The sequence below is a fragment of the Gossypium hirsutum genome, chromosome D12 (assembly GCF_007990345.1).
Source record: "Gossypium hirsutum isolate 1008001.06 chromosome D12, Gossypium_hirsutum_v2.1, whole genome shotgun sequence".
Lineage (NCBI taxonomy): Eukaryota > Viridiplantae > Streptophyta > Magnoliopsida > Malvales > Malvaceae > Gossypium > Gossypium hirsutum.
Genome location: NC_053448.1, coordinates 7999423 through 8024730, shown reverse-complemented (window position 1 = coordinate 8024730; position 25308 = coordinate 7999423). Strand labels below are relative to the sequence as shown.

The 25308-nt window shown below is 34.4% G+C and overlaps 2 protein-coding genes across 5 annotated transcripts; both read left to right on the top strand.

Annotated features, from left to right (window-relative positions):
* The first annotated feature begins 273 nt into the window (after positions 1-273).
* On the top strand, positions 274-3002 carry LOC107945264 (putative protein NRT1/ PTR FAMILY 2.14). 4 transcript variants are annotated; one of them, XM_016879210.2, is made up of 4 exons: positions 274-445; positions 540-780; positions 1389-1912; positions 2017-3002. In XM_016879210.2, exons 1-4 carry the CDS (start codon positions 297-299, stop codon positions 2843-2845), a joined length of 1743 nt encoding a protein of 580 aa, XP_016734699.2. In that variant the 5' UTR covers positions 274-296; the 3' UTR covers positions 2846-3002. The 4 variants fall into 4 exon arrangements, with proteins under 4 accessions (XP_016734699.2, XP_016734698.2, XP_016734701.2 ...); XM_016879209.2 differs by having other exon boundaries at positions 275-445; positions 1350-1912; XM_016879212.2 differs by having other exon boundaries at positions 276-445; positions 563-780.
* Positions 3003-12834: 9832 nt separating this feature from the next.
* On the top strand, positions 12835-14418 carry LOC107945266 (metalloendoproteinase 2-MMP-like). The gene is given in 2 exon segments (XM_016879213.2): positions 12835-13618; positions 13621-14418. Coding segments are annotated over 2 exon segments (1107 nt in total). The 5' UTR covers positions 12835-13128; the 3' UTR covers positions 14238-14418.
* Positions 14419-25308: the final 10890 nt, after the last annotated feature.

The following is a 25308-nucleotide window of genomic DNA, read 5'->3' as shown; positions in this document are numbered from 1 at the left end:
CCTCCCCCATCAAGGTCATTGAGCCAATTACACATAAATCAGAAGTGAGTATTTCTTTGAACGGACGGAATCCGGGTCCATTATTTAAATCACAAGTTACTATTAATAAAACAAGTTAATTACCTCACGCAATCATCTTAAAAAGAAAAAAGAGAGTCTTGGTGCATTACCAACACAAATCACATCTGCTTTGTCCTTGAAACACTATATTATTAAAAACCTCATCACGTGCCTTGCGTTTTCAGCTCTTATTTCATACACTACATATAGAAACCAACCAGACGTGGGTCTATGTGATGACTAGTCTCATTTTCTTGCACAAATATGTCAGGGATTTGCAGTTCTTTCTCTCCATCAGAAGAAGAAATAGGTGCTGCAGATTTACAAGATACAAATACAAATCAAAGGAAGCCTGCAGGATGGAAAGCAATGCCTTTCGTCTTAGGTGCACCCCTCTCTCCCTCCTCTATGTAAAAGTATAGTGGCATTTCTGCCGGTGGTTGTGTAACGTATTTCTGATTAGTTTATGTCGTGAAAAGGGTGTGGCTTTTCCTGAGTGCAGGAAATGAAACGTTTGAGAGATTGGCATCATTCGGGTTGATGGCAAACTTTATGGTGTATTTGCAGAGTGAGTATCACATGAACCAGGTTAAGGCTGCAACACTCCTTAACACCTGGTCTGCTGCTTCCAATTTTGCTCCGGTTATTGGTGCCTATGTCTCGGATGCATTCATCGGCAAATTCTGGACCATTGCTTTCGGTTCATTTTCATCTCTCCTGGTACCCCAGTAATTTTTGTTTATTTAAGAATTACAAGTCTATGAACTGCAATCTTGCTTGCATACGCAGAGTCCTCAGAGGCATGAAAAATACGAATTTTATATGAAAAACATGAAGAAAAACAATATAATTTACCACTTCCGCCGATGGAGTTGGAGAAAGGGCTTGATTCATGCTATATTTAATTATGTTACAGGAATAAATCTTAAAATTATATATAAAATTTGATATAGAATGTACTTTGATAAGTAAATATTGATTTAATGGTACTACCCTTGCATCATTTTATATTTACTAACATGAAAATAATTAAATTTATGTATATTTTAAATGTAAATAATTAAATCAAAATATAATTTTTTTATGTATAATTGAAATATATTGAAATTACATGTCATTTTTAACTTATTGCACATTTAATAAAATTCAAGTTTATCTTTTTTATGATATATATAAAGTTAAAGAAGCTAACCATATATTATTGGTGTCATTATAGTAATTCGTGGCCTTGCAAGGGTCCTTAGATATGCCTGATTAATTAACACGTCATATCAACCAATAACTGGCAGGGAATGATAATCATGACTTTAACAGCTTTGTTACCACAGCTGCGTCCTCCGCCATGCACCCATGAAGGACAACTACATGGGCAATGCGTAGGCCACAATAAAGCTCAACTTGGCATTTTGATTGCTAGCTTGTGTTGGTTGTCCATTGGCACTGGTGGAATCAAGCCCTGTAGCATTCCCTTCAGTGTTGATCAATTTGATTTAACAACCGAAGAAGGCAGAAAAGGAAACAACAGTTTCTACAATTTGTACTACACTACTCAAACAATTGTTCTGTTGATTACTCAGACTGTTGTGGTTTATATCCAAAATGATATTAGCTGGGCTATAGGCTTTGGGATTCCAGCCCTCTGCATGCTCTTCGCTATTGTTTTGTTCTTTGTTGGAACAAAAGTTTACATATACATAAAGCCGGAAGGAAGCGTCTTTGCTGCTGTAGCACAAGTGTTTGTTGCCGCTTACAAAAAACGACAGCTTAATCTTCCATCTGATGATGGGCAATTCTATATTCCTCCATTCAGCAGAAGCTTGCTTCCAGAACTCCATCTCACCAGACAGTACAGGTGATGTATTTGTTTCTTCTTAACCAAATACTTTGGCTGCATGAATTCAAATATAAATTCTTTTGCGAGCAATAATTTGCTATTTTTCTGTGTTTCCTCATCAGTTGCTTAAATAAAGCGGCTTTAATCGTGGGTGATGAAGTGAAGCAAGATGGTTTATGTGAGAATCCATGGAGGCTTTGTAGTGTTCAACAAGTTGAAGATGTTAAATGCCTAATAAACATTATCCCCATTTGGCTTACCAGCGTCCTTGGTTTCCTAGCCATGAATCAACAAGGAACTTTCACGGTAGCACAAGCCCTTAAGATGGACTTGCAGTTTGGTCCCAGCATAAAGATCCCTGCCGGTTCAGTTGGCGTCATTACGCTGATTGCAATCGCAATATGGCTACCATTTTACGATAGAGTCGTAGTAGCAGCGCTCGAGAAAGTCACAAAGCAAGAAGGTGGAATCACACTTCTCCAAAGAATAGGAATTGGGAACCTTTTCTCAATCCTAACAATGTTAGTTTCAGGGTTCCTTGAAACAGAAAGAAGACTGTCAGCCCTTTCGCATGGCGGCACTGATGGAATTGCTCCAATGACAGTCATGTGGTTAACGCCTCAGCTAATCCTGATTGGATTCTCCGAGATCTTCAGTATCGTTGGACTTATCGAATTTTACAACAAGCAGTTCCCGGAGCATATGAGAAGCATCGGAAATTCTCTAATCTATCTCACCTTTTCTTTCGCAAGCTATGCGAGCAGCATTGTTATCAGTGTTGTGCATGATGTGAGTGCAAGGCATGGCTCCAATTGGTTGTCTGACGACATCAACACTAGCAAATTGGACTATTTCTACTTCCTAATAGCAGGGATATCTTCTCTGAATTTCCTCTTCTTTCTCTTCTGCGCTCGAAGGTATCACTATAGGAGTAGTGTAAAATTAATGTAGGCTAGTGTTTGGCCATGATCAAAGTATTTGCTTCCCTCACAATTTACATAAACAAAATTATGTGCAATGGACGGATATATATAATTGATAAATTTTATGTATAATTTTTTTTGTTTAAAAGAAATATACACCATTATATAGTAATATTTTAAGCTCATATGCAATTTTGCATGTAATTTTTAAAATGCTCTGCAAATTTTAGAATATAAAACCAACGATACATTATTAAAGTGTTAGGAAACATGTTCTAAAGGTGTGGCTAAACTTGTACTAACATAAACAACCACATCTGTCTAGTACAACATGAAGTTTTAATTGGCAGTTTTTTATGCTTGTATTTAACATTATTCTATCTTGTAAAATAGATTTAGGTACAGAAATGTGTGAAGACCTTTCAAAGATTGACATAAGAGGTGTGTTTTACTCAAAGACCAAAGGTTAAAGAAGAGTCCTTGATATTTAAAACCTTGGGCATTCTTGAGAAATCAAGATATGGAGAATAGAATAGCCTTCTGAGTGGGGAGTGAGCTGCACTTTTGAAATTAAAGATAAGGATAAAGTTTACCCAGACATGTCGATCTTAAACATAGAATGGCTTGACAAATGTGAAAATTTGAATAGAGTAAGTTTAGAGTGAAATATCTGTTTATTGAGAAATTTACTTGTGAAGAGTTTATTTATTTATATTATTTATTAGAAAAACACTTACTAGGTAATAGTAAAGTGTGAGAATCAAGTTAAGATGTACAAATATGAGATTGCAACTTGAGTGAAAAGTTTTAGGCTTAAATTATTAACTGCATTTTATTGTATGAAATTTTAGTGGATTGATTCCTAAGCAAGGCTCTATAGATATAGGTTAATTCTGAATTGTGTAAATAATTAATGTGTTTTTTTAATTTTTTCCGATTCTGCCATACACTCAAATGGTATTAGAGCGGACACTTAACATATTTGATGGAGATCTTGTGTTTGGCAAGTTCACATGAAAGATATGAAAGGAGGATAAAACACTCGTTCACTATATGTTGCTAGATAAACTACTTCTGTTGAAAGCTAGAATGAGGGCCTTTATTAAATCTATTGATGAAAAGGCATGAAAAGTTGTTCTAATAGGATGAGAACCATCCCAAACAACTAAGAAGACTCCTAAGCCCAAAGTTACTTGGACCATTAAAGAAGGCAAGGCAACAAATTACAATTCAATGAAGCGTATCCTTAAAAATTATGAAGGATTTAATTATGCACATCATTAAGAGAAGCTAAGAATATCTTAGAGATTGCATATAAAGGAACTTCAAAGGTGAATACGTGAAAGCTGTAGATGTTCATCACTGGATTTGAAACTTCACACATATTTGAATCTAAATATGAATCTATCTTTGATTTACATTCTAAACTATGTTAGCTTTGGGTGAGATGTATTCTGAAGAAAAAACATGTTCAAAAAATGCTAAGATCACTACCATGAAAGTTTGGAATAAAGTTTGTTTCCATTAAGAAAGCTAAATATATAAGCGTAAGAAGAGTGACTAAGCTTATAAGTGTTGGAATCTGATTATAGCCTAAAAAATAAATCAAAATAAGTATAATAGTAAATGCAAAGGAAAACAAAAACATACAATGCATAAGATTCCACCAAGGATTAGTTTAAACAATTTTATCACGTCATCACACACAAAATATAATAGAAGAACTAATACCTCGAACAAGGATGGTCGCTATCATTATTTAATTATTTCTTCGTTTTTGCACGAACACCAAGCTTGGTTGTCAAAAATCAATAGTCGTTCAAACGTTCAGCCTCTAACAGTAATCCACTTTGCCTAGATAATGCTAGTTATCTAATCATGCAGATACTATCACACCCTAAAATGCCAAAATTAAGTTGGAATGGTGATTGTAGGTGCTAAATTAAAAAAACTTACAAATTGAGCAGGTTCTAGTGGAAATAAGTAAAAATGGTAGACTGGTTGTGGAAAGGTTGGAATTCAACCTTAGTTCTGTTAGATTTGACTAGAGAGTTTCTATAACAACCCGTTTTTAGTGAATTTGGAACAGTGGTTTCGGGACCACAAATCTAAGTTCGGAAGAAAGTTTATTTAATATTATTTTACGGTCTACCGTATGATAGGAATATCGTATAAAAATTTTGTTAAGAAAATTTTACCAATTGCGTGTTTAATTGATAGAATGACGAAATTGCATAACATGAAAAAGTTGAATTCTAGTAGCTATAGGTATCAAATAGCTATGGAATTCAAAATTTGAGGTCCTTATATGGCAAATAGACCATTGAGAGGAGTTAGTAAATAAGTATGATTAGTCATCATTGGAAAATTAAATAAAGAAAATGACTAAATTGCAAAGTAAAAGATAAAAAGATGATAAATAATAAAATAAAGGAAAAATATCATCATTTTATATCATCTTTCCCAAATAAAAGACATGGAAACCGTAGTTTGAATAGCTTGAAGTTAGCAAGCTTACTTGGCTCAATTGGATCCGGATAGATCAAATATGGAGGTAGATCGAGGAAAGAGAAAGTGACGGATTAGTAGCTTTTGTGTACATGAACATTGTCGAGGTAAGGTTGTGTAACTAAATTGTATATTTATACTTTTGAATTGAATTGTATGTATGTGATTGTATTATTGCTATGTATATGAAATTAATCACATATCCGACGATGACTGACAAGTATTAAGTCTTGTTTAAATAAATGAAATTTGATGGATACAGGGTTCCCGAATTGGTTGTGGTCCTACATGTGTTGCAGACACACCACAGCTCAAAAAAGCGTCCGTTATTAGCTCTCATGGGCTTCCTGTTATATGGTTCTTGCGAGCTTCCTGTTAATAGTTCTTCAGAGCATCCTAATTGGTTGTGATCCTGCATGTGTTGTGGACACACCGCAGCTCTTATGAGCGTCCCGATATATGGCTATTTGAAGTTTCCCTATTAAAGTTTTTTCATGAGCTTCTCGATTAATTGGCTATCTGGAGCTTCCCGATATTGGCTCGCTTGAGCTTCCCAATTATGGCTTTAATGAGCTTTCTGTTATACAGCTCGAATGAGCTTCCCGTTATATGGCTCAAGAGAGAGCTTCCCGTTTATGTGCTCGTATGAGCATTCCTGAATATGAAATGATGAATTACAATTTTGTACACTTTGTGTGTACTACCCGTGTATCCATCGATATTTTACATGATTCAACGAGCAAAATCCTGACATGAAAAAATATGAGTTCGAAATGAATCATTACCTGTATATACATGAAACACATGGAAATTTGATATTTGATGGGTTCATACATGTTTCTTGGTATTCATGTGAAGTACATGACTAACATGTTTGATGAGGTTATGTGTTTAGGCTATTAGCCAAATTTCTTTGGATGTATTTTGTATGCTTAACTTAAATGTAAATAAATGGTAAGTTAATTTCCGTTATACGAATTTAGTAAGCATTAAATGCTTACTATGTTTCATTTCCTCTTTTTTATAGTAATTTGGAAGCTCGATTTGGTTGAAAGCTGGTCGGAGCAACATCACACTATCCTTCGGCTCATTTCGGTATAAATGGAAATTTTACTTTTTGGTTATAATGGCATGTATATGGTAAATGGTCAATGTTGGCTTAAAAGTATTTTGTTGCAAATAGCCATTGGAATGGCTTGAGTTAGATATATTTGATATGTATATATGCGTGGCTTATCATGTTTGTTGTGTTTATATGGTTATGGATGGAAAATTTATGGGTATGTTGATGAATGGTTTGAAATAACATGATTGGAGAAATATGCATATGTGTTTATATGGTCATTTAGGTAAGATTAAATACTTAGGCATATGGGGTGCTATGATATGTATTAAACTTGGTTTTGGCTTGAGTTAGATGTCTTGTATTGGTTGGTGAAAGTGTTAAAGTGTTAATGTAGATGGAAGGCAAATTGAGTGAGAAAAGTGACTTTAAAAATGGCCTATTTTCATCCACACGGGCATGTGTCTCAGCCATGTGTGACACACGGCCTAGCACACAGGTGTGTGGTTTGGTTGTGTGTCCCTTGCATCTTAAAAATTGAGAAATAGAATGCTCAAAATATTCACACGGCTTGGTACATGGGCTTATAGCTTGCCATGTGACCCCTGCACCTAATTATTACAAGACAGTATGCTCACATGGCCTAGCACACGGGCGTGTGGCTTGATCGTGTGACGCAAGTCAGTGAGCACCCTAAATTGGACACAAGCTGGGTCACGGCCGTGTGCCCTACTTCGAATACCCATACGGCCTGACACACGGGTGTGTCTCTTGACCGTGTAAGCCACACGACCTGGCCACATGGGCGTGTATCCCCTGCACCTAGGCAAAACTTTTTTGAAGTTTCACAAAAAAATTCTTTGAGCTCCCGGTTTAATCCCGACTTGTTTCTAATGTGTAGTTTAGGCCCCGAGGGCTCATGTAAGGGACAATATGATTGGTTTTGATTTGGTTTCTGACATGAATGCTAAATGAAATGAAATGTCTATATTTGATATGTAAATTTTGGTAATGCTCTGTAACCCTGTTCCGGCGACGAATATGAGAACTAAACGTGAGAACTAAACGAAAATATAACTAAATTATTTTCTTACGAGCTCATTAAGTACAGAAAGTAGTTTAATTTGCTACAGAAAATTGTAGCAAATCAAATGTGCATGACTAACTCCCTATGGCATGTCATATATGTCCTACGCTATTTTACTAAGTTACAAGGGAAACATATTATTAGTAGCAATTTACACTTCCATTATTAACGCAATAGCATTTTCATAACCATATCTCATATAGACATGTAAAATAATTCTTATGAGCAATCGGCATACATATCTCAAAGCACATTCATATTTTAGACGAAATGGTCTCAAAACTCTATCCAAGATATATATATGCCAGGTAATCATCCATTTGATGCTTAACATCAAAAAATCAATCACATTAAAGAACAAGATTTCATAAAAACATTTTTGTAAAGTACTTTCAAAATACAATGAAATTTATAACATTTCAACTTACCTTACTCTTAACTCACCTAAATGAAATTTCATTAGGTTAATTTGAATATTAGTCATAAGCTATTAAAATCTTATTTTATCATCTATCAAGGTTAATAACATTTTCTCAATACCTTTAGTCTTCATGTTCACATAATTTATTCAATTAATAACACATTTCAATAACAATGATTTTAAGAAAAATTTAGGTTTCCATGAGAACTTACTCAAAATACAACAAAATAAGGGGAGGCTTCCAACTTCCTCTTCACTGTTCAATAATTTCTTTCCATTTGTTAGAAGCTCCCTTATAAAGCTTCCTCTCTTCAATGACAACATTAATACATGCTCATGAATACAAATCATAAATGTCTACACTAGTGGTTTAACCATAAATCATATAATGAAAATGAAAACTAAACATGATATGATGGTGAGACACAAAAACTCTTACCTTATCCAACACTTTCTCATTCTACGCAAGCTTTCTCTCACTAATCAACTAAAATCCTATGTTGGTGGTGATGGAGAGGAAGGCTTGAATGGAGTTTTTATAAGGTGGTTTTCGAGAAGTAAAGGAAAAATGGTTAGAAATTTTAAGACAAAATGATGAAATTAGAAAAAGGAAGAAAAATGAAAGTTCTTCTCTAATAGAACAATAGAGGTCGGCCAACTTAAGAAGAAATGGGGTTTTTAATCCCCTTTATATTTTTTTAACATTTTAAAATACAAGATTCGTCAAAAGGTCATCCCCTTTTTAATTTGTATGGCGATTATAAAATCATGGTATAAAAATAAGGTTTTAATGGTTCAAAACTAATTTCATCACCACAAACACTTATAATTTCTCAATTCTAATATATTTATCCTTAAAATCTTACCCAATGAAATCAAAAAAATTCAAAAACACTTTCTAAATTAATTCATGACTCTAATAATGCTCAATTCCCACTAAATTCAAGTAACCCAAAAATTCTTATACTAAACTGTTCAAAAAAACCTTCTAATTCGTATTGTACAATTAATTAGAAAATTGTTGGGGTATTACAAGTTATCTTCTTGCATCACGATCCGATCACATGATCCAACTTAATATTAGTTAAACGTTAGGTAATTAATGAGCTAATATTTGCTTATACATTTTACTTTTCATGTAAAAATGAACAAATAAACAAAAGATAATAATTTTAATCATGAAATTTTATTAATTAATCTATTCGAAAAACTTGAAGCATTAATGGCGAAAAAACTAGGCTAAAGATACTTGATCCCAACAATATCAATGCATCCTCCCCTGTTCACATAAAAATACTATTTTGGTCATTTTAGGCCCCAAAAGCTCGTTTTATGTCTCAAACCCCTCCTAGCACCTTTGTAACGATTCAAAACATTTTCAATACTTATCATTCACATTAATATCAATTTATGGATTTTAATTATTGATTTTTAAATTGTAACTGTGTTGCGGTAATATCACCTATCCGTATCGATTCATAGGATAGTTGGTGATTCTTGTGGTGGTGGCAGTGGCACTACTGTCGAAATCTGTTCCCAATTCAAGATTGTCCAACAAACCTCTTGATGATGGTTGATTTGATTCAATTTCTAGGTTTTAAGTTGCCTATGCATAAACAAAATCAGAACTTTTAAAGTAACAATTTCTAATACAATATCCAAAACAGAATAAAGAAAACCCCAATTCATGAAAGGATGAAAAATGTCCCAAAACAATAAGAAAAACCCAAAATGCTTGAAATGCATTCCACTTCCATAGCCATATCCAAGACTTTTCATATACTTGAGTGAAAAAGTGATATAATTTAAGGGCTAATTTTGAATTTAAGTGAGAAATTCCCCCAAAACTAAAGTTGTATGTTGGTGTGTTGAGAAAAAACGAGTGGCTCTTTCCAATCACAGTCTTAGGAAATATTAGTTTGTAACCTCAAAGAATTTTAGATGCCAAATGTTTTCAAAAGAAAATTAGTTTATATTTGGAAGTTGGTTATTCATCGACGCATCAAACCACAAGTAAAATTAATCTAGCTTTTATCACAAAGGTTTGGAATTTCTGCTTTATTTTTTAAAAAGAATATTGTTTTTTTTATAGTTTTATAAGAAATTAGGGTCTGATAAAAATTATAAAAAAAATTAAAGATTAAATTTATTATTATACTAATAAAAAAATTCACACCATCAAGGTGACAAAAAGAATCTCGAAAATATTGATGATCAAAGTGTAATTACTTTTTAATTGAATGACCAAAAGAAAAACTTATATATAACGGGATGCGTATTACTGTAGTTTATATTTATTTTTTATTGTTAAAAACTATATATTAAAACTAACGTTGATTTCATGAGGGTCTAAACCTACCTTGAATACTCGGGTTTTTATGTAATAAATTATTGAATTGTTAGTTACGCTTTTTAAAGCTTCTAAAATTGAATCAGTAATCAAATCGATTAGATCATTGATTCAATCGGTTTATTCAGTTTAATTAAATAAATTATTAAAATATTAAAAAATTAAAGAAAATCGATTTGATCTCCAATTCAACCGGTTCACAAATTAATCCATTTGACTCTTTATTTTAAATTGTTACACCTATAATTCTTGATCTAATCGTTTTGAGAAGAATGAGTTTTTAGAAAATAAAAGTAAAAAAATGGGATGAATAATTGATTGTGTTAGGTGGTGGAAACGTGCAGGGAGAAGAAATGAAACGTGCGTGTTATTGATACTGTTAGCGTAGATGGACTGCCTTCCTAAGACGAGTCCATGCATTGTAGATGTTCAACTTTACCAACAAATTTTTGTTTTAAAGTATTTAATCAGAAATCTCCTTCTTCTTCTTTTTTCTTTTTAAAGAATGACCGGAAAAGGGAATTCGATGTGAGACGGAAAATGAAGATAGATAGAGAAGGAAACCAAACGGAAAATGCATTCGTGGCCCAATTCGAATTAACCTAAACTTTGTGTTTTGCTATTATTTCGCTATTATATTGTTACTATTTTGATATTATTATTTAGATTTTGTATAACTTTTGTTTTATTGTTAATTTTGCTACTATTTTAGAAACATTTGTTTGCTAAGTTGTAACTATTTTAGTATCATTTAAGAATAAAGATTTTTTTAAATATATTTTTAATTTATTGGGAAATATTTATTTTAATATTTTTAGTATATTTGATATATTATATTTTTAAATTTATTTTTATATAAAAAATAATCTAATAAATTTAATACACGCGGACCGGGTCAAGCTCGAGTTTAGCATTTTTAATCGGGCTAGGTTTGGTCAGAATTTTAAGCCTATTTTCGTGTCGGATTGAGCTCAGGTCTAGAAAACGAGCATGGGCCTAACCTATGATCAGGTCTATTTGATACATTAATAGTGTACTTTTTGTTATTTCATAAACAATCTTAAAAGTTGACATATTATTTTAATATTTTATTATGTTACCAAATACTTCCCGTAATTTAAATTTTAAATCATCTCTAATATAATTAAGAGTAAATTACACCAACAGTCACTCAACTTTCAAAAAATAACAAAACAGTATTTTTAACCATTTTTCGTTACAAACGTAACGGAAAAGTGACATGGCATCCTACTGTGTAGACGGCCCCAATTTAAAACTCTAGCTAAGTTAAGCAGTAAAAGAAAAAAAGGAGGAAGAGAAGAACAAGAGAAATTTTCCAAAGCTCCACTCATCACCAATGGTGTATCACCATTACCTCTAAAGCTCCTTAAACCCACTTTCAAATCCCTAGAATCCATCAATCTAAAATCTCATTCGGGTTTCTCAAATTTTGATTTCGTCTATAGAGGAGAAGAAAGCCCCACAAAGGAGAAGTGGTGGCCAAATTTTCATCTATATCTGACAGAGGAGATGGTAGATGGGGGTATTTTGATTTGTCAAATTTTCAACATGTTTTTTGTTCTCAAATAGATGGGTAAATTTTCGACATGTTAAATTTTCAACATGTTTTTTGTTTTCTCAAATTTTGCAGTAATGGCTTTCCTTTCGAAATCTTCCAAACAATCCCTTCTCCCAACCTTTCTTTACTCTTCCCCTAACTCTTTCTCTCTTGACCGATTCCACGATGCCAACAACTCTGCTTGCGCTGCTTCGCACGAATCTCTTGATGTCAACAACCTGCTCAATCTTGAGTTCCCTTTCAGCAAGTTCAACCCAGTTGAATTTCTCCTTCACTTCTTATTCCTCAGTTCTTCTATTATCTGGCAATAACCATTTTTTCTTCAAGGCTTGAACAAGGTGAGCTCTTCTTAGGTGCTTTCCAAGCATCTTTCGATCTAGATTGTTGATTATTGAATGGGTGATTGGATGATTGAGATAAGGTGGTGGTGGTGGTGGTCAACGATGGTGACGCCAAATATGATTGTGGTGGAGGCATTAACGACAAAATTCTTGGGATGGAGAAAAAAGAAGTATAAACATATTAAAAATAGCCACTAACTTTGTCTTGTTTAACGTGGCAAGTTAACTGGCCACGTCACCTGTCTCGTTAGATTTGTAACGAAAAATATTAATGAGTGACTGATTTATCACTTTTCGATAACGTAAGTGACTGTTTTGTTATTTTTCAAAAATTAAGTAACTGAATTAAAACTTGAATAACTGTTTTATCAGTTACCCAAAATTAAATAATTGTTGCTATAATTTACCATATAATTAATTTATCCATTATTAAGTCTTATCTTAAAAAAAAAACAAAAGAGGAAGAGAGATGTGGCCCTACCTCTCCCAAAGTCCCAGGGAACCTGTTCGCTCAACGCCCCAAATTTGACTTTTGCGCAATGCCGCCTCCCCTCCCAATTTCATCCACGCTTTTGTCCTTTTTACTTATTAGTAAACTCAACATTTACCAAAACGCAGTCATTTTTCCATTCATAATTTGTTTATATTTAAATATCCTAGGCTTAATTAAAAGTCATTTTTACTGTTTCTTTTTTGTTTATATTAAAAATAAATTTTCATTTTTGTAAAATTTGAATTAGAAATTAATTTTATTTTGTCTAAAATTTGTGATAAATGTCACAAATTTGATCCTGGTATAATAAAAAATATTTGATTAAGGAAAGCAAAGAAGAAATAAATTATTATGAATCGGTGGCCTAATATATTTGATATTGGGAAAAATATTTTAAGAGTTTTGGTTTCACTTCCTTTTATTTCCATTCTTTTCCAACCACAAAAACTATAACTAAACGCTAAAGAAGATGAAATATCAAGCTTTTGAGCTTACCATTTTGGTCTCTCTCTCTTTTGCTTCACTCGCAGCTAGTTTATTTCCAAACATAACAGCTAATCCGCCATGGCTACACCCAAACGCCACCTTTTTAGCCCCATGGGATGCCTTCATTAAATTCGCGGGTTGCCATTCAGGAGAGACACGACATGGTTTGTCTAAGCTCAAACACTACTTTAGCAACTTCGGTTACATCCCCATCACTGCGCCTAATTTTAGCGACGATTTTGATGACGAGCTAGAAAAGGCCTTGAAAACGTACCAGCAGAATTTCAACCTTAACGTGACCGGCCAACTGGATGATCAGACTCTTCAACAGATCGTAAAACCGAGATGCGGTAACGCCGATATAGTGAATGGGACGACTTCCATGAACTCCGGTAAATCGTCATCTTTCCACACTACCGGACACTTCCACACGACGGGTCATTATAGTTTCTTCCCGGGTACGCCACGTTGGCCTGCCAACGGAGGGACTTAACGTACGGTTTCTTACCTGGAAACGAGTTAACAGACGAGATAAAGGCCGTCTTCTCAAGCGCCTTCCAGAAATGGTCCGCTGTTACGCCGCTGACCTTCTCTCGAACGGATTCATTCCTCACTGCCGACATCAAAATCGGTTTTTACAGCGGAGACCACGGAGACGGAGAGCCATTTGACGGGGTTTTAGGAACTTTGGCTCACGCGTTTTCTCCTCCCAGCGGGAGGTTCCATTTGGATGCGGATGAAAACTGGATCGTTTCGGGCGACGTCATGAGGTCAGCTGTGCCGTCGGCAGTAGATTTGGAGACCGTGGCTGTCCACGAGATCGGCCATTTGTTAGGGCTGGGGCATTCGTCGGTGGAAGATGCGATTATGTATCCGACAATCACTTCGAGAACAAGGAAAGTGGAGCTAGCAAATGATGATATAGAAGGAATTCAATGGTTGTACGGTAGTAATCCTAACTATAACGGTTCCACCACGCCAACTTCGACTACTGAGGAAAGGGAGACCAGCGATGGTGAAATCCGTTACTTGGCTTCACGGTGGACCCTTGCTGTATTATTGGCCGTTGGATTTAGGGCCTTACTTTTGTAGATTACTTAAAGATTAAACTAGTGTTTATAGTGTTTTTTTAGTCATTTCCGCCAAATTGGGTAGTAGCATTTTATTCCTTGAGATGCCATTTTTGCCTCCACAGCTGTACCTCTGTTGTTATATGGAATAGGATTTTTTACAAAAATAATATAAAAAAATAAAAAATTACCAAAATGTTATACATTTTTTTATTTACTAAAATATATTTTTTTTATTTACCAAAATATATCAAAAAAACTAAAAAAACAAAAAAAAATCTGGACCGATTTGACAGTTCCCTAGGTCAAGGGAACACTGTTGGCGGCACCAAATAAGGGGACCTTGTTTGCGGCACCAAACAAGGATTCCTTGTTGGCGGCACCACCTTAAATATTAAGGGTGGTCGGTTGATGGGGGGAAGAAGGAGAGGGGAAGAAGAAGAAAGAAAGGAAGAAAGAAAAAGAAGGAAAAAAGAAAAAGAAGGAAAAGGAAAGGAGAGGAAAGAAAGAAAAAGAAGGAAAGAAAGAAAAATAAGGAAAGAAAAGGAAAGGAGAAGAGAAGAGAAAAAAAAAAGAAAGAAGAAGAGGGAAGGAAGGAAGGAAAAAAAAGAAAATAAGGTAATTTTTATTATTAATTTAAGATTTTTGTAATATTTGTGTGTTAAAAAATAATGTTAAGTACATTTTCCGTATTTTATTAATTTATTTAGGATATATAATTTTTGAGATATATTTAGCATGAAAAAATTAATGGTATGTACATTATATGTTGATTAGGAATTTTTTTTATGAAATTGACTTAAGATGTTGAAATTAGTTTTATTAGGAAAATAACATTAAAAGTAAAATGATAAAGAAATATATTTAAGAAAACATAAAATACGAAAAGAAAAAAAAGAAAATTATATATTCACCGAAAGTAAGAAAATGTGAAAAAATTATATCTTTAATAAATTGTAAACATAATGCACTGAAAAAGTATAAAATTATAAAATTTAAAATGACGATATTTTTTAAAATAATAAAATGCGGAGAGAAAAATACGAACAAATGGCCAAAATAATAGTGTATTACTAACTTTTTAAAAAATTGAGAAATAGTTAATACAAATATTTTTAAAAAAATGTAATGAAATAATATAAAGTAATAAAATAAAAAATAAAAATATTTTTATTGAAAATAAAAATCGGGAAAAAAATACGAGCAAATGGCAGGGATAAGGATTTTTTTCTTACATCAAATAAAAAACCCGGTTTTAGTAATTTTTTTATTTTGGTAAATAAAAAATATATATAATATTTTGGTATTTTTTAAATATTTTATTATTTTTGTAATGTTTTATTATGGGTTTTATAAAAAATAATATAAAAAAATAAAAAATTACCAAAATATTATAACTTTTTTTATTGACCAAAATATATATAATTTTTATTATTTACCAAAATATATCAAAAAAAAGTAAAAAACAAAAAAGAATAAAAAAAGGAAAAAAAAACACACTAAATTTATAAATTAATTTTACACTAAATACACTAAATAATACGAGTAAATGGCAGGGATAATGGTTTTTTTACAGTAAATTAATTTTAAAAACACACTAAATTAATAAATTTAAAACATTATGTAAAATTATAAAATTAGAAATGAAGATATTTTTTAAAGTAATAAAATGCGGAGAAAAAAATAAGAACAAATGGCCGAAGTAAGAGTTTTTTACTAATTTTTTTTTTCAACTTGCAGGCATCGCAATGGCTTCATTGATTAGCAAAAAAAGTCACATATCTGATGCGGTTAATAACGCGGTATGAGTTATTATTTATTAATCACGGGTTCTATTTATTTAAAAAGGATAGACGTACAAAGAAATAATGTTATCGTAAAAATTTTTCTGTAATTTAACACTATCAGGACTCGTACCGAGTTTTAAGGGGCCGTGTGAGTGTTTTGATGCCGTACTTAGAGCTAGCCGAATTTGGGTCCGTAGCATAGATCCAGTACACCGTATTGCGCTTTCATTTAATATCTGCGCTAGTGGAGCGGTGGCGCCTGGAGACCCACACTTTTCATTTTCCGTGCGGGGAGTGCACGGTGACCTTGGAGGATATAGCGTTGCAGCTTGGGCTCCCAATTGACGGGAGTCCCGTAACGGGAATATCTACATTTACCGATCCAGATGCACTTTGCTATCAGCTTCTAGGAGACTCACCAGGGGACGATGAGTCATATTTTTCGGGCCTATCATTTACATGGCTGAAAGCCAAGTATGGACAATTATCAGCGACAGCCATTGAAGGCGAATTGATGTGCGCTGCTCAAGCGTACATCATGCATATCATAGGGGGAGAACTGATGCCTGATGCAAGCAACAACAAGGTGCATTTGATGTACTTGCCCCTGTTAGCTGACTTGTCCAGTGTTAGCTCCTATAGCTGGGGCTCAGTTGTGCTAGCAGTCTTGTATCGAGAGCTTTGTCGGGCGACAGATTCGAAAGTTCGCGACATTGGCGGATGCCTCTCACTGCTGCAGTCCTGGGCGCTATATCAGATGCCATTTTTGGCATCGGTTAGACACCAATTGTATGTTTATCCACTGCTGAGCAGGTGATAAAATATAACTTCTCGTTATTTGTAGTCATAATATATTGACTAATGTTACCAACCAACTCTAAACGCTATATTTGTTTTTTGTAGGTGGAGTGGTCGTCCGGGTATCGGGCAGTCGTACAATGTCCCGCTATACCACCTCATGATTGAACAGTATGCCCGAGATGGGGTAAGATGCTATTCTAATATTCATGCTATAGTCATATTCATGACATCTTACTTTCTATATCTTACGCACACTTTATGGGTAATTATAACCATGTTATTAATCATGCAGTTTATATGGACGCCGTACCGAACGCCAGAAATTACCGCCGTGGTACCCTCTTCTGCGTACGTGCATTCGTACATATGGTGCACTAACGCACCAATTATAAATTTTAACATGGTCGAGTGGTATAACGGGAATCGGGTGCTACGGCAGTTTGGTGCAATCCAACCTATCCTGGATCCGCCGTGTGAGGTGGGAAAAGTGCACGGCAAGAATAAGAGAGGAAAATCGGTGATAGATTGGGGAATTAAGCACCGGAAATTTGTGGCGCTGTGAAATGATCGATTTCATCGAAGACCTCAGATGGTTATGGCTACTGACTCGCAACCATCAGAAGAGTATATGCAATGGTACATTAGTTGCGGGAAGCCATATTTATACGGAGGCCAATCGGTTGTAATCCCCCCGCACATGCAGCGACATGGGGGATCGTCCACAGCGCCCGAGCGTGATGCAAATCCCATGGCATATTATTCTCCGGAACCACCAGAGCCCGAGCAGGAGCCCCAGCTAGATCCGGAACAATCTGGGTTTGTCGGTTCAGATAGCTATCATCCGGAATTGCCAGGCACTGACAATTTGCCGAGCTTCTCAGGGCCAGAATATGCATACGACTTTGAACTATTCGGATTCTACTCGCCCGGCCCATATCCGCAGCATTATGGGACTCCCTCAGGTGCATTAAGTTCGTCGCTGCCGAACGAGGGACCTGTTTTTACTACACCACCACCTGCGCCAAATGATAATGTCGGTCGTCGCGGGCACCCAGAACGTGACCGTCGACCTCCGAATAGGTATACCCCTAGGACTACACCATCGAACCCTCAATTTTAGGGGTGTATGGCACATGTTTGTACATTAACATGTTTGTACTTTTTTGTATCAATTTAATTATTCTAATTTAATTATTCTACTTTCAGTTATTGTGGTTATTGTTCAATTTCTTTTTACCAATTTAATTATTTTAAAGTTGCATTATATTAATGCTTAATTTAAGGTTATATGCCTCCATTTTCGATATAATATTAATAATTCCAAACGCCATATACTATTTTATAACTTAATTTGGATACAATGTAATCATAATCATTTGTATAGTTTTTTATAATTACACATAAAAATTTTACAATATTAGGTCAATTACGACCCGATCCGGACGACTGTCCAACATGAAAATTTCGGTTAGGGCATTTATTCCGACTATAACCACTTAACCTGCATATTCCACAACGCTTTCCGTCAGACTTCTCCCTGATGTCCATTTCATTACGGATTCTGCTTGACTGCGGACGACCTCTCGGATTCCTCCGCAGCCCTCTGTCTGGGAGAAGCTCGAAAGTCGTAAGAGGCACCTCCCACGTTGATAGGTCAGGCAAGACGGGGAACTCATTTTCCCAGACACGCAATGTGTGCTCCAGCGTGTACACATCATCGACATATTGTTCAATATTGACGTTAACTTTAGCACACGCTGTCATGACATACGCACAGGGATAATGAAGTGTTTCGAACCTTCTGCACTCGCACCGTCGGTTCCGGAGATCAACTCCGTAGGACCTAGTTGGTATACCAGGTCGACGACTGATGCTCTCAGTAACTCAAAATGTTTCCAGTCGTCGTGAATATATTTCTACATTCATTGACCTTGCCAACCGACGGTTTGCGACCATTGTATCCCTGACATGTTCGACAAATACGTGTCCCGCCTCAATTTGGTCGACTTGCTGCTGACCTATTCTTGGTATCAAAGTAGCCAGCCTGTAGAAAGTAGCAGAAAATACAGATGCAATCGGAAGATGACGTGTTTTTAACAAAACAGCGTTGATCCCCTCGACTAAGTTTGTGGTCATTTGACCATAACGGAAGCCCTCGTCAAAAATTTGAGCCCATTGCCACGGCTCCATTGTGCCCAACCATTGTCGGAAAGATGTGTTTGTCTGCTCATCCATGTCACTCTCAAGTCGAATCATTTTTTACCGGAACATATGTGGCTCTAACTCGTACGTTGCATACATATTAAGAAAAATAAGTTCTAGTAACTCCATAACATGAAACATTACAACTTATATTGAAAATATAAGGTTATCATTTACCCATTGCCACGACTTGTCTCTTCCAGTCTGCATTCTTGTAATCTTTGTGGAAGTTAGCCGCAATGTGACGGATGCAGTAAACGGATCTCCACGGCACACCGGAACACCTGATTGCTGCAATTAAACCCTTCCCTCTATCAGAGATGATGCAAATGTTATCGTTGCTAATAACATACCTCCGCAGGTTTGTGAGGAAGCATTCCCAAGACTCCATGTTCTCTTTATCTACGATAGCAAATGCTATCGGGAGCACGTTTCTGTTGCCGTCTTGAGCAACTGCAAGAAGTAGGATCTGTGTATATTTTCCATACAGCCAGGTCCCATCCACCTGCACAAGTGGCTTGCAGTGGGGAAATGCCCGCACACATAGATCGAACGTCCAGAACATCCGATGGAAAATCCTTTTTGCCGGCTGTAACTGGTCATCCAGCCCGTAATATGGCCTTGTCTGCAACTCAATCACAGTCCCCGGTACATGCTCCCGCATAGCAGCTATCCAACCTTGAAGCTCGTTATACGATGAATCGTAATATCCATACAGTTTCTCCATCGCCATCTGTTTAGCAATCCATGCCTTCCGATATGAGACTCGATACTGAAATCGTGCTTGCATTTCAGCAATCAGTACCGAAACTTTAATGGTCGGCATGTCTTTCACCATTGGCATGATACACGTACAGATTGTTTTTGAATCAAGTTTTCCATGATCTTCTGTCATACGTGTTGATGTGCATGTATGAGGACCAACAAATTTTCGTATCTCCCACATCTGAGAACTTTTAATGAATGCAGCTCGCACCCGCCAATTGCAGCCTTCCGCTGCCTTCCAACACTCCCCAACATATATTGTCGGGGTAGACATTGTGACTTTATAATCAACTGATATATTCATGCTGTACCGTTTGATGGCATATACGCACTCTTCTTTATAGCTGAATCTCTGGCTTATGAATAACTCCTCATCATCAGATGTTACGGCTAGTCCGTGACGATAAACTATTTCAGGGTACTCTGGGAACTCAGCTACATACGCTGCGTCGGGGTTTATGAGCGACATGTGTAACCCAGGATTATTGTGTATCAAAATATGCCGCATCTGCTCCCCGATCGAAGAAGCGTTAATGTCTTCATCGTCGATATCATCAGGTACATCGTCCACATCGGGATCACCGTCACTATCGACCTCTTCATCCCAATGATCGCCACCACCTTCTTCATCGCAACCACCTTCTTCTTCACCACCAACCATATCAACATCGGGTGTAATATTCAGGTCAATACCGATCCCGCCCATACTTGATTCACTATCAACGTATGATATTGGAGCCACCATCCGCGATTCTTCAGCCCCGTCTTCTTCATCAGATGCATTTTGCTCCATACCGACTAACTCAGCAAATAAGTGAATCGGTGCATTCTTGTCACTCCCATTCCCACAGTAGAGATCGACCATTGTCTCAACGTCTTCATCGTCTGCAAGTTCCATTTCGACGAATTTGACTGGATTTGTCGAAACTGGAAACTTGTAGAAAATTTTTACTATCCTTCTCCCACAACGTCTTAAAATTTTTGCATTAATCCTTGCCTTCATTTCATCAAACGAGACATTTCTATTAAATCTCATTGCTATTTGTTGCTGACATTCAAATACACATCCAACACTTGTTGTTAAGATGACTCCGTCGAAATAAACGCATACAAAAAACTTAGCATCCATCTTCAATATTTAATCTGTCAAAAAATAAACAAAATCTCGTAAAACATCTTGCACGGATAATAAATAACTTAAATAAAAAAAACTAATGTTTCAATATTCAATTTTGTACATGAAAGCCATTTAACCACTAATCCTAATAACTAACACAATAATAATATTAATAATTTTATATACAAAATAATACTAACTAAAATTATTAATAACTAACTACAAAAATAATACTAATTTTTTACTAACAATAATACTAACTAACATCTTAATAATAATAATAATAATAATAATACTATAAAATTTTCATTTTTTTGTAATATTTTGATAATAAAACCCTAACTAAAACTATTAATTTGAGTTTTATTGATTTTAATCTTAATAACTAAACTAAAACAAAAAAATACAAATTATACAAAACAATAACAATAACATAATCAATTATTTTTAAAAAAATACCTGATTTTTCTCTTCTCTTTCTCTCTTTTTCTCTTTTTTTTCCGCAGCACCTCTTCTTTCTTTTCTTTTTCTTCTGATTTTTCTTGTTTCAGCTGGACAGAGTTCGTGTATATAACACGAGTGGTGCTGCCAATAGGGAACCCTTGTTTGGTGCCGCCAACAAGGAATCCTTGTTTGGTGCCGCCAACAGTGTTCCCTTGACTTAGGGAACTGTCAAATCGGTCCAGGTTTTTTTTATTTTTTTTGGTTTTTTTTATATATTTTGGTAAATAAAAAAATTATATATTTTTTGGTAAATAAAAAAAATTATATATATTTTGGTAAATAAAAAAAAGTTATAACATTTTCATAATTTTTTATTTTTTTATATTATTTTTGTAAAAATGGTTTTTTTACAAAAATAATATAAAAAATAAAAAAAATTATCAAAATGTTATAACTTTTTTTATTTACCAAAATATATATAATTTTTTTTATTTACCAAAATATATCAAAAAAAACAAAAAAAAATAGAAAAAAAAACTGGACTGATTTGACAACTTCTTGGGTGGAGGGAAGCAGGTTGACGGCACCAAACAAGGGAACCCTGTTGGCGGCACCAAACAAGGGTTCCTTGTTGGCGGCACCACCCTTGAATTTAAGGGTGGTCGGTTGGTGGGGGGAAGAAGGAGAGGGGAAGAAGAAGAAAGAAAGGAAGAAAGAAAAAGAAGGAAAAGGAAAGGAGAGGAAAGAAAGAAAAAGAAGGAAAGAAAAGGAAAGGGGAGGAAAGAAAGAAAAATAAGGAAAGAAAAGGAAAGAAGAAGAGAAAAAAAATTTTATGTGTAATGATAAAAGACTATACAAATGATTATGATTACATTGTATCCAAATTAAGTTATAAAATAGTATATGGCGTTTGGAATTATTAATATTATATCGAAAATGGAGGCATATAACCTTAAATTAAGCTTTAATATAATGCAATTTTAAAATAATTAAATTGGTAAAAAGAAATTGAACAATAACCACAATAACTAAAACTAGAATAATTAAATTAGAATAATTAAATTGATACAAAAAAGTACAAACGTGTTAATGTACAAACATGTGCCATACACCCTTAAAATTGATGGTTCGATGGTGTAGTCCTATGGGTATACCTATTCGGAGGTCGACGGTCACGTTCTGGGTGCCCGCGACGACCGACATTATCATTTGGCGCAGGTGGTGGTGTAGTAAAAATAGGTAGGAAATCATTTTGAGCAGGTCCCTCGTTCGGCAGCGACGAACTTGATGCACCTGAGGGAGTCCCATAATGATGCGGATATGGGCCGGGCGAGTAGGATCCGAATAGTTCAAAGTCGTATGCATATTCTGGCCTTGAGAAGCTCGGCAAATTGTCAGTGCCTGGCAATTCCGGATGATAGCTATCTGAACCGACAAATCCAGATTGTTCCGGATCTGGTTGGGGCTCCTACTCGGGCTCCGGTGGTTCCGGAGAATAATATGCCATGGGATCTGCATCATGCTGGGCCGCTGTGGCCGATCCCCCATGTCGCTGCATGTGCGGGGGGATTACAACCGACTAGCCTCCGTATAAATATTGCTTCCCGCAACTAAAGTACCATTGCATATACTCTTCTGATGGTTGCGAGTCGGTAGCCATAACCATTTGAGGTCTTCGACGAAATCAATCGTTCCACAGCGCCACAAATTTTCGGTGCTTAATTCCCCAATCTATCACCGATTTTCCTCTCTTATTCTTGCCGTGAACGTCTCCCACCTCACACGGCGGATCCGGGATAGGTTGGATGAAACCAAACTGCCGTAGCACCCGATCCCCGTGATACCACTCGACCATGTTGAAATTTATAATTGGTGCGTTAGTGCACCATATGTACGAATGCACGTACGCAGACGAGGGTACCATTTATTCGTATTTTTTTCTCCGCATTTTATTACTTTAAAAAATAGCTTCATTTCTAATTTTATAATTTTACATAATGTTTTAAATTTATTAATTTAGTGTGTTTTTAAAATTAATTTAGTGTAAAAAAACCATTATCCCTGCCATTTACTCGTATTATTTAGTGTATTTAGTGTAAAATTAATTTATAAATTTAGTGTGTTTTTTCTGTTTTTTTTTTGTTTTTTACTTTTTTTATATATTTTGGTAAATAAAAAAATTATGTATTTTTTGGTAAATAAAAAAAAGTTATAATATTTTGGTAATTTTTTATTTTTTTATATTATTTTTTTATAAAACCCATAATAAAAGATTACAAAAATAATAAAATATTAAAAAAATACCAAAATATTATATATTTTTTTATTTACCAAAATAAAAAAAATACTAAAAACGGGTTTTTTATTTGGTGTAAGAAAAAAATCCTTATCCCTGCCATTTGCTCGTATTTTTTCCCGATTTTTATTACTTTCAATAAAAATATTTTTATTTTTTTATTTTATTACTTTATATTATTTCATTACATTTTTTTAAAATATTTGTATTAACTATTTCTCAATTTTTTAAAAAGTTAGTAATACACTATTATTGTGGCCATTTGTTCGTATTTTTCTCTCCGCATTTTATTATTTTAAAAAATATCGTCATTTTAAATTTTATAATTTTATACTTTTTCAGTGCATTATGTTTAAAATTTATTAAAGATATAATTTTTTTCGCATTTTCTTACTGTCAGTGAATATATAATTTTCGTTTTTTCTTTTCGTATTTTATGTTTTCTTAAATATATTTCTTTATCATTTTACTTTTAATGTTATTTTCCTAACAAGGCTAATTTCAACATCCTAAGTCAATTTCATAAAGAAAATTCCTAATCAACATATAATGTACATACCATGAATTTTTTTCATGCTAAATATATCTCAAAAATTATATATCCTAAATAAATTAATAAAATACGTAACATGTCCTTAACATTATTTTTTAACACACAAATATTACAAAAATCTTAAATTAATAATAAAAATTACCTTATTTTCTTTTTTTTCCTTTCTTCCCTCTTCTTCTTTCTTTTTTTTTCTCTTCTCCTTTCCTTTTCTTTCCTTATTTTTCTTTCTTTCCTCCCCTTTCCTTTTCTTTCCTTCTTTTTCTTTCTTTCCTCTCCTTTCCTTTTCCTTCTTTTTCTTTCTTCCTTTCTTTCTTCTTATTCCCCTCTCCTTCTTCCCCCCACCAACCGACCACCCTTAAATTCAAGGGTGGTGCCGCCAACAAGGAACCCTTGTTTGGTGCCGCCAACAGGGTTCCCTTGTTTGGTGCCGCCAACCTGCTTCTCTCCACCTAGGGAGTTGTCAAATCAGTCCAGGTTTTTTTTCTATTTTTTTTTTGTTTTTTTACTTTTTTGATATATTTTGGTAAATAAAAAAATTATATATATTTTGGTAAATAAAAAAAGTTATAACATTTTAGTAATTTTTTATTTTTTTATATTATTTTTGTAAAAAACCCGAATATTCTTATTAAAGTCAGCTTCCAACATCACTTTATAAATACATTAATACATTATTTATATGATTAAAAATCATCATTTGTTTAACATAACAAATGTTTCGTAAAATAAAATTCAATATTTTCTACATTTTAATAACATATAAAAAAAACACATTTTGCATCCATGATCAATAAGTAGAACAGACCTAAAACGCAACCAACACATTCCAAAAACAGCTCTGACGCCATCCAAATGGCCCTACAGTTGCCAACCCAAACTAAACTTATTGGATAGGTTAAATACCAAAATAAGTTTGTAAAATGTAATTCATGCAAAACCCCCAATGCATACAAACTACGCATTTAAATTGATAACTAAATACCAATTCCATCTCATTAACAAACATATTTACACGACCATTAATGTCCCATAACTTGCATAATTAAACTAGCACTAACTTCAACATCTATATACATGTCACCTATATTGTCAAACAATACCAAACAAGAGTTCTCAACTTATTATGCT

Excerpts from the sequence above, each read along its gene's own strand:
- LOC107945264 (XM_016879209.2), top strand. The coding sequence starts at position 297 with ATGACTAGTCTCATTTTCTTGCACAAATATGTCAGGGATTTGCAGTTC. Across the intron at positions 446-539 it reads AGCAATGCCTTTCGTCTTAG|GGTGTGGCTTTTCCTGAGTG; the intron begins GTGCACCCCTCT and ends TGTCGTGAAAAG. Across the intron at positions 1,913-2,016 it reads CATCTCACCAGACAGTACAG|TTGCTTAAATAAAGCGGCTT; the intron begins GTGATGTATTTG and ends TTTCCTCATCAG.